The sequence below is a fragment of the Alligator sinensis genome, unplaced genomic scaffold (genome assembly GCF_000455745.1).
Source record: "Alligator sinensis unplaced genomic scaffold, ASM45574v1 scaffold1093_1, whole genome shotgun sequence".
NCBI lineage: Eukaryota > Metazoa > Chordata > Crocodylia > Alligatoridae > Alligator > Alligator sinensis.
The window spans coordinates 411,952-422,772 of NW_005842538.1; the positions used below are offsets into that span (position 1 = coordinate 411,952).

Here is a 10,821-nt window from a genome sequence, read left to right on the forward strand (position 1 = left end):
ACTGCCATTGCAAATTGTCACTCTTGCTCCAAAAATTTCAGTACAATACAGGAAGGTTCCTAATAAGGAAGTGCTTTACAGTGTATTACCCACCATTTCAAAACTTTTTTTAAAAACCAATAAGCTTGTAAACTAAGCAAATTACACACGCAACCACCTATGTGTCAACGTGAAAAACTGCACTTAGCTTATGCTTTTTTAACTAACTCATCTACATTGTACTCAGTGATTGTGCCAGTGAAGATTCATTCCAATAGTCTACGTAGCTTTAAATCAGCAGCCATTAAAAATGCACACATCACAACCAGGTATCGCGTAGGTGTTTTTTTCCCCTCAAAATAGGTGTTTTCTTTCCCCTCAACATCCTGCAGAATTGAATGACCTCCACAGGATGATGTCATTCAACTCCAAACCAAACATAGCTTGGAAGTCCAATATCTAAGAAACATTATGGAGAATTATAGAAAAAATATACACAGAATAGGGAATCCCTCCCTTAGTAAATTACAGCATTCACTTCTAGTGCTGATAGCTCACAAGATCTAAAACACTGAAACTGAGACATCCTTGATTTCCAGAAGAATTGAGACATTGTAGAAATAATATAATTTATCTGCTCCAGTTTTCCACTTGTACCAACCCTGTAGAGCTGGACAAAAAGTACTAAGGCAGGTGTTTTTACCAATAACAATAATAATAAAAAGTATATTTAAACAGACATTTCTAACAGTTTTCCTGAAAAATATATCAAACAGCATCCATGGGACAGATAGCATGACATTTCTCTCTTCTTCCTCTCTACTCGGTGCTAGTGAGACCCCAGCTGGAGTACTGTGTCCAGATCTGGGTGCTGCACTTCAAAAAAGACATGGACAATCTTGAAGGGGTCCAGAGAAGGGCCACAAGAATGATTAAGGGCCTGGAGGACAAGCCTTATGTGGAAAGACTAAGGGATCGGGGACTGTTCAGCCCAGGGAAGAGAAGACCGAGTGGGGACTTGGTGACCATCTGTAAGTATGTAAGGGATGAAATATTGGGAGTTGGGAAAAAAACTGTTCATTGGGGTGCCCCAGGGGAGAACAAGGAGCAATGACCATAAACTGCTAGAGGATGGTTTCAGGTTGGATATAAGGAAGAACTATTTGTTGTAAGGGTGACCCAAGGAGGTGGTACCATCTTGAACCTTGGAAATCTTCAAGAGGAGACTGGACAGTAGGACTGTGTGAAGTTTCAGTCCCTGATTCATTTCAGCAGAGATTCAGCCCAATTTGGTGGCAGAATCTCTGAATCTGAATCGAATCAGAGGACCCTTTAATCTCTTCAAATCGAATCGAAACCCTCTGAATTGATTCAGGGAGATTCAGTGATTTAAATGTTTTTTCTACATACCTCTGGGTAGCAGTCGGCTCATGAATGCTGTGGTGCTGGGGTGCATGGAGAGACCCACAGAAGTGCAGGGTGCTCCCCAACACACTTGGCAGCAGACCGAGGAGTGGAGCAGAAACACTCCTGGTCCACTTCCGGGTCCACTGGAGAGCACGCTGGGGGCCCCTGCTGCACCTCCTGGCTCAGCAACTGATGCCTCCTCAGTCTGGGGGGGCACCTGGGTCACCCCGTGGCCGATCACCAAGCCGGTCTACTTCCAGGTTCATCATTAAGCATGTTCCCCTGCATTCCTGTGGGACACTCCATCCACCCCAGCAGCGCAGCATTCATGAGCTGCGCCTGGTACCTTGAGGTATGTAGAGAAAACATTTAAAGCTGCATCTATGTCAGAATCACCGATTCTCTGAATCAGCATGGAATCTTCAGATTCGGATTCGGCTGAATGAAATCAAGGACAGTGATCTGAATCGATGAATCAAAGCGCTGTCCCCAATTCGGGCCAATTCCAAATCAAATAGGGCCCGTTTCGCACAACCCTACTAGACAGACACCTTGCTGGAATCATTTGATCTCAGCAGTATTCCTGCCCACAGCAGGGGAAGTTGGAGTCAATGGTCTTTCGAGGTCCCTTCCAGCCCTTAATTTTTATGATTCTATGAACATTTTGGTAGGTATTAATTTGCAGTGTTATGCATAATTCACTGGTAGATTTAGCACATATGACTAACACTGACATGCCATACTCATACCTCTGAACCTTTTACGCAAACACCACTTACAGCAAAGGATACGGTGCTTTTTGGTGTCTCATACCACCATGAGGCAGAAGGCAGGGTAGAGATGTACATTATAGACTAACTGAATCAGAGATGCATAAGCTTTTGTTTCTTGTTCATGAAAGTTTATGCATCTCTGACTCAGTCTGATTAGTCAGTATGGTGCATCTCTGTCTCTTCTATCAGATTTGGAATTAACACAGCTAACTAACTTTCTATACTACTGTGATTAACAATTACATGGCCATTCATATAAGACTTGTCCTCTCTGTGTTTTGGGTGAATTTACACTTTTAGGTTGCTTTCATTTTGGTTTACTTTAACTGTGATATTTTTGGACTGGGTGAAAGACCTACAGTCGCAGCTAACAATGTTTCCCTTCAACTAAAAAAAAGTCATATTTTGATGTTATATTCACTTCACATTCTCCATGTTTTTTATTTCCTTTGGGTCCAGATGACCTAGAAAGTATCTGAAGGGGTAGAAGATAAGCTACAAAAGCTGCACTCAAATGTACAGCAAATTTATTTTTTCAAAACAGAGGGGTTTTGCCCGAGATCGAACAGCTGCCTGAAAGTTACCTTGTGTCCAGAATTCCTTGTTCTAACAAGATGATGTGAGAGACGCACTCAAATAGCTGTCAAAATATCAAGTGTTAAAAAAAACCCTCTTACCCAGTGCACAGGGCAGCAGCGCAATATAGTTTATTCACAAACAATTGCATTGGCTTTGTCAATCCATGAGCATTTATGCAGTGCTTTATAAACCAAAACCAATGTATAAAATACACAACACAGGCTATTGTGTATGCACACATACACACTATTAGTAAAAGCATGTGCTCACTGGGCTAAACTATGAGTTTATTTGTATAACGTAAATCTAGGACTTCTACTTGGCACTGGGTAAACTTTCTTTGCTATGTGTGAGGTTTTCCTGAAACACTGAATTTTTTTTAGCCAGACCCCTGGAGGCTCAGACCCAGATCCTACTCCCCATGTTGGATGTCTGAGCATGATTCTATTCCATCCTACTCAAGTCATGTTAAACATTAATGCAAGACTTGGTTGAGGCTCCCTCCCCCCCCCACACTGTTTTTTCTGATGTAGTACTAATGCTAAGCTGAAGGTGCAGTGCAAAAGCAGGCACACTCATAGTTTTTCCAGGACTCAAGAAGGGAATGGGATCACACAGACACCAAATAAGTAAAACAAACTCTGGTCCTCATTCTTTTTCTTTCTCTCTCTTTGCTTCCCCTATTAATCAGTGCCATGCAGTTCCAACCCCAAGCTAATCTCAGTTTGCCATCTCCATAGCCCAATACTAACTTTAACTTTGCAGTCAATCCTACTCCCTGCTTTCAAAGCTGAGGCACTGATAGCATCCCAAGTCCAGCCTTGCTCCCTGGCTTCTGATCCCAACCTGACCATAACCTTCCTCATTCTGTGTCTCATTTCCACTCTCTGCACTAATGTGTGCGTTATAGAAGCCTTGCTTTAATGGAACTTACATAGTGAAAAACAGAGCTACCCCCCTACTAAACTTTGGCAGACGACCACACTACCCAAAGTACTGATGCACTGAGCTCAGAGCTTACCCCCTGCCTAATTTCTCTCTGTCTCTCTCTGTTTCATCTTCCCTCCTCCCCCTGGCCCCTCAGTTAAGGTGACAACATATGTCGATGTGACTGTTTTTGAGAAAAGTGATGATGATGTCCACTCCCTGACTGAGTGTCATTGGGCCTACAACTGTGCCTCTTCAGTCTGTATCAACTGGGCCAAAAGTGACACATTTCTGCCAAGCACCTGAGCCAACACTCAGCTCCCAGACCTGCCTGGAGGCCCTATCTGATGCCACAATGGCTTTCAAAGCTCTGGATGTTTTCCAAGGCCCTCCCAACTATCTAGCCAAGCACTGGGAAAGCCTTCATGAGAAGGCTGAGGCACAACTACCAGTGGTGGCCCTGGCATCTGCCCAATCTCTCCTAGCATGGCCAAACTTGATCATCAACAACCTGGAAGCTGCTGCACTGCAGCACATGTTCACCATCCTGGATCCGCCAGTGACCCTTCTTGAAAGCATTCACAAGGTCTTCCTGGACTACTTCTGTAATGGGCACCACTGGCTCCAGTGAACTGTCCTACCTACCCACCAGCAAGAGAAGCCAGGGTCTCATCAACCAGGTGATCAGGGTAGCTGCCTTCTGCCAACAAGCCCTTTAGCACATGCTCTTTGCTTGGAAATGCCTCCCCTGGCAACAGCTGGCCTTTGCTTTCCTGCATTGGGTGAAGGACCTCAACCTTGATCAGGAACTGTTCCTTTTGGATCCTGATCACCTTGGCTAGAGCACCCTGCCATGCTCATGCTTATACCATAGCCTTGCCTGGGCCAGATGGGCCTCTCTCTGAAACTGCAGGGTAGGTTCCTGCAGTTTCCAAAGTCGCTATAAGAGCCCCTGGTCCATAACTTGGCCTTGTAATGGGGGGCACCAAGCCTCAACTCCTGAAGCCCCATTGCTTCCTTCATCCAGTTGCACACCATCAAGCGTACCTGCCTCTTGCAGTCAGCTCAGCCTTTCTGGCTCTCAGCCAAAACTCTAGCTGACTGGCTGGGCTTTCATTCTGTCCATTTTGCTTTGCACATCTAAGCTGGAATGAAAGATGCCCTCCCCACAAATACACTTATTGCCCTAGAAGACCACCTCTGCACACAACAAGCCCTCCCCAATGACAGACCTGTTTCTCCCGCTGTGGACTGCAGTGAGAATGATGGGCCCAGCAGCCGGCTGTCCCTCCCTGTACCTAACAAGAATAGTAGTGGAATTTAACTTAAGATCCTGTCTGAGAAAGTACTGTACATGTAGACAAACTGCATCATGCCTGTGTCCTTGCCACCTACCCTGACATGACTTGGAGGCAGCACCTAACAGAAGTAACACAAAAGTAAACCCACCCAGCCTGTTGCGCCCTGTACAAGCTACTCGTCACCAAGGTAACTGGACACCTCCAGTGGTAGCTGCTGCATGGAGCCCTGGCCACGGGTACTTTTGTCTTCCACTTAGACCCAGTGTCATCAATGGCCTGCCCATTCTGTGAAAAGGAGGTGGAGGAGACTTTCTTCTATGCCTTCCTGGACTGCCCCCAGCTACAGTCATTCTTCACTTCCCTCAGCACCCTCTTTGGCACTCTGGACTTGGACTTTTACAAGACTGTGTACATCTCCTCTATCCAGTACCAAGAGCCAAGGGGTGTGTGATCTGCCTGGCCAATTTCATGCTGGGCCAGGCCAAGACAGCAACTCTGAAAAGCCACAGAAACCGGCTTGGAGGAGCTGGCTCCAATGATGCACTCCAACTCTTCTGCTTCCGGGTCCAAGCATGTATCACATTTGAATTTGGAAACTTCACCTTGCAAGAAAATGTAGACCAATTTGTGTTGTGCTGGGTTATTACCTCTGCAAAGTGAAAGACAGACAGCTGGTCCTACATATGTAACCCCATGAGGGGCATGGAGGAGGGGTATCAATTTCTGGTCACATGGGTTTTTTTGTTGCTAATGACCTTTTTCATGATTAGCCCCTGAGAGGGCCACATACCTTTGCACTTTCACCATTAGTTTTAATACCTGCATAATAAAGATTTTTAAAAAATCAAAAGTCTCTCTCTCTCTCACACATACACACACACTCCCCATTCATCCCCTACAGTTTGGTTTGAACACCCTACTCCTGAAGCTCCCCCATAAAGTTCTGATTCTGCTTTGATTTACGAGTACTAATTGGTAAGTAATGAAACACTTAATCTTTGATTCAGACTAGTGATGAATTAGATCCCGTGTGTTTCCAGGAATTTAGCATATACAATTATTTTCATAATCAAAATTCTGCTAAAACATATGGTGGTTAAAAATAAGTTAAAATCTATCTGTTTCTATTTTTGGTGCTTACACTGTATTCCATTTCAACCAGTAATATGTATGCAAGTATTCATAAGAATAGCTTTACACACTGGCTAACTAGAATGCACATATGTACTGTACTGTACACCAGTTCTTGGGTTGGAAATTCATTTAACAAAGATCATGATTTGTTATTCTTAAAATTCAGTAGCTCTGTAAAGTAACGTATACAAACATGCAGATCAAAATATATTGCACATTGCCAAGTTGTTATTCAAAAGTATACCCTGTGCTGGGCACAGTAAGGTAAAAAATTATGACATTGGAGCAAAAATTTTAAAGTGCTTTTTGTTTATATAATATCATGTAAGTATGCAACCTGGAGTTATGATATTTTCTAGAAAAAATATTTTCCTAATATAGATTCTACAGCAACATTTTTAGATAAATCTCATACCCAGTTCAAAAGACAGAAGCAAGGTCAAATTAATGCTAACAACGGAGCTTCCGATATAACTCTCTCTTTGGAGTTATTATGTGCTCCATATATAGAAGAAGAATATTTGGCCTTGAAATCTGTGCAAATATTTCACTTGAAATCAACAGATAAGTAATCTTATCTATAAAATGTGGTCCTATCTAGACAGAGAAATCCAGAACATATAAATACATAAATACAATCATATATACAATATATGTCCATGTTCATATAAGCCATAAGGTGATACACATTTACAAAAATATAGCCCATTATGGTTTATATTTTTCATGCTGCATCAAATAATGATGTTTAATCATCTGCTTTGGGATCTGGATTCTTTGTTGGGTTTTTTTGACTACACATTTGAAATAAACTTGTACCTTACATATTCACTACTGCCTAAAACATAAAACAGCATATAACCCTCACCAAGTCTATACACCATTAAAAAGTTAAAACTTAAGACAACACAGGGTTTCTACACTGCTGAGCAGTTTATTTGCCACTGAAACACATTAAAAGAACCTTTCCAGATAGCACAGGAAACAATTCTTGGCCTTGTCTGCCCACACAAAATATTTATGGTGTCAAGCAGAACGTGAACTCGTGCCTGAAGATGGTCTGAAATAGAGATCTGTCTGTAATCATTGCCCTAGAAATCTCTGTTTAAAATTGAAATGCATTCAAAATGAGTGTAGGTAGAAGTGAAAGTACAACGTATTTGTACTTATCATCTTGAAGAGCCAAGATGTAGTAACAGAGGAGTATATACAGTACTGTTCAGATTATTATAACTTAATAAAATTATTTCATCAATAGATTAGGTGGGTACAATCACCCCAAGTATTTAATATCTACAATATGTACATTTTTCTGTGACTTTCAGGTATTCCAGGCTCAGTTTGAGTCTTCTGAAAAGTTAGCCATTCTGAAATGTAACTCCATTTCTTCTCTGCTTCATGCAGCATGCTTCTCAGGTGTGCACCCCAGTAGAGTTTGGTTTGGGTTTGTTTTGTTTTGTTTTGTTTTGTTTAATACCTGGGAATGCTTTGAAGAATGAGTTGTTTTCTTTTCCAAAGAATGACATAAGCACTTGAAAAAACAAAACCTGAAAGTATAGCAAATTTAAAGTCTCACTAAATGAAGAGAGATGGGGAGAAATTTTGTCATGTGCTGCACATGCAATTGCTCAGAGAGAGTTCCCAATGAAAGGTGGTGGGTTCATCTCTTCCTCTTTCCTATTCTCCTCTGGCAAATACAGGACTTCCTGCTGCTGATAGATATCTTGGACCAACATATTGTTTGTGCTCCTCCACTTTCTGTATTTCTCTGCTGTCAACTCAGGATCTTCCAGCAGCTGGTTAATCATGGCCAAGTCGTGTTCTTTACACTAGTAGAAAAACAAGAGGTTAAGAAACACAATTCCTATACAGTGTCAGATTAGTTTTACTTTATAAAATTACCGTGTGAACATAACAAGTCTCTCCCCTCAGAGAGCTGACAAATTGCACATTGTGGCATTTCGGTTTTAAAACACAGCAGGAGACTCTTCTGGGTGAAGTCATATTTGTCTTTATAGATACCAGAAATGCTCCAGATACTACAGGACATTTGCACAGAACCCAAGAGAAAAGTGCTTTGATGAACTGGAAACTTTGCACATAATATCAATAGCATTTGTCAGTTTTGCAAAAGGATAATAACAAAAGCAATTACTGTAATTCAAAACATAGTTCTGACATCTAAAGAATTTCCTTGCCACATTATAAATTCTTCTTCGTAAGTCCTAGATATATTAAATGAAGATGTAATTTACAGGTGCATAATGTGTCTTTCTAACCACTAGCAAGGATTATACAACATAGAGGTTTACACATCTACTACTGGCTTCAACTAATGAAGCTAATCCTTTTGCTCAGCAAGGAGAGACCCCTACTTTTAGACCCAGAGGTCTCAGTTCTATCCTTACAGAAGGCATGAGCAATGAAATACTGCTCCATGAAGAATGAACACCTCAGGATCACCACACACTTTATTGGGTAACTCCATGTTCTGATTTTAGATCTTCAGTGTAGTGATAAGGGATATAGTTTGGAAAGCTGGAGGCATCTACATGTGCACTTTACTGCAGAGTTGACTACTTAGCTCTGCAGTAAAGCGTCATGATCTACAAGTGCAGCGCTATTAGCCCAGAGTAAACTAATTAGCTCTACCATAGGATATTACTGCCCAACACAAGTACTATCCTATGGCAGAGTTATTTATTCCGCCACAACAAACATGTAGACTGTGACCAGGAGTAGCTGGGGCATGAGGGTGTTTCAGTGCAGGGGCTGCCTGCTGACTAACCCTGCACTGTAGCACACTTGTGCACCAGCCAGCCTGTCTGCAGCACACTGAGCTAGGGTGAAGCTGCTCCAGCCTGGCAGGCTGACCCTCAGGGCCCTCTGCCAGGCAGGGCTGTACCACCCTGGCTCAACATGCTGGAGTCCCAGGTGCACACGTAAAAGCTGCACCTGGGAGCAATAAACTCTGGTGCAAACTCTGCTGGAGTTTATTGCATCACATTAATAACACATGTAGATACTCCTGCTGGGAATTGGGAGATAGTCCCTCACTATCTGAGGCCAAGGATCTGCAGACATTGTTTACTACTCCAGAATAAAACCTGTTGTGTAGCTCTTCTTAGTCATGTATATCTGTGTTTACTGAATCTGGTGATCACTATATGCAGGATCTCATTTTTCAGTACAGTGACCCATTCATAGAGTGGCTCCTCTGATTGATGATAATTGATTTTAAAAGTGGATATAGACTATAACAAAATGTTGTCAATTCTAGAGATGAGGATACATTCAGAGGGATCTTAACTGAAATGGTTGCCTAAATAGGTATTGTCTACGTGACAGTTCCACCAGAAATCTTTGCTAAGACAAATTAGACAACTGCTAAACATATACAAAGCGGGCTTCTGCTGAAGATGTAGTCTCAGTGTGAGGCTCAAAAGAACTAAACAAAGAGCTTGATAGGTAAAAATAATAATAATAAAAATTAATATAGCTTAGGTGTCCCACTGCTTTTCACCCTCCACTGAAGAGGCTGATGCCCTCAAGATCTGCTTATTTGTTCCAGTATGACACTTCCTTTAGCTTTGATATGCTGAATTATTTTACCCTATAGTTCAAGACATTAACTTACAAAGCATACAGTAATGTTAAAGTTATTAATTTCAAACCTCAGTAGTCAGAAAATGCAAAAGGTAAGGCTGAACGAATTATCCTTCTCTGGCGATTGGTATATGGGCCTTGTAGCAGTCTCACTACATCACCATACACTATTTCTCAAAAATAAAGTAGCAGTCACATTTTTTACTATGGCCTTGCAATATAGCTGTTTAAGACAACGTAAGATTTCCATCTGGGCTAGTCACTATCTACAGACCAAGCTTTATCTGTGCACAAGAAAGCTATGAGAGTTCAGGGGAAATACCTCAATCCTCCATCAACAAGTCAACACAATCCTCCATCAACAAGTCAACACAAAAGTAATTAGACGGGTCTTGCCCACTTTTCCCGTCCCCATAGCATTCACAAAGCCATACAGCAATCTATATAATAGCAAAAGACATTCATTTATTTTCTAGCCCTTTGCTCCCATGGCCCGGGGAAGTATATCTGTAGTGGTGTCTGCTCCGCCAAAGCTTATCTTCCCATCTTTCATGCAGTCAAAACAACCAAGGGAGCACTTTTTCTGTGACATCTTCCCGAAGCCATCAGTGGGCCCCTCCAACATCTCAGATGCAACCCAGCTGGTCAGGCTCAGGAAAAGATATTACCAAAAGGAGTGAAAAAGAATGAGGTAGAAGAGAGGAAAAGGAAGGGGAAGAGGGAAAGCTGAATAAGGGGGCCCAACACTTTCTAGACCCCAACCAATGTGCACAAAAATAGACCTGACTATTATCCCTAATACTTGCCCTAATTAGCCTTATATCTGTGATCTATGAATCCCTTCTGGAACTGGAAACTTGTTAAAAGACATATTTCTTTGATTCATCTCCATAATCAGCTGGCAATCTTTGTAAGAGCAGTGAAATGCACAGTGAAGGGAAATAAAAATAGATGTCACTAGCCATGGGGACAGAATTTTTTTCTCTGCTTTGAAAAATGTTGTTCACAAAAAGCCATATTTTAAGCAATATTCTTCCCATAACCCTGGAGAAAAGGCCATTTTCATCCATTTGTCTAGCCTGGGAAATCTTCTACCCACAGTTTCCCTCTTTCCC

The 10,821-nt window shown here is 41.9% G+C and overlaps 1 protein-coding gene across 3 annotated transcripts in view; it reads right to left on the reverse strand.

Annotated features, from left to right (window-relative positions):
- Positions 1-2,855: 2,855 nt before the first annotated feature.
- Positions 2,856-10,821, reverse strand: part of IPCEF1 (interaction protein for cytohesin exchange factors 1) — a 139,246-nt gene continuing 131,280 nt past the window's right edge. For all 3 annotated transcript variants that reach the window (XM_025213567.1, XM_025213566.1, XM_025213568.1), the window contains one exon: positions 2,856-7,929. In XM_025213567.1, the coding sequence (XP_025069352.1) occupies positions 7,729-7,929 (201 nt within the window). In that variant the 3' untranslated portion in view covers positions 2,856-7,728. The remainder of the gene's footprint in view (positions 7,930-10,821) is intronic.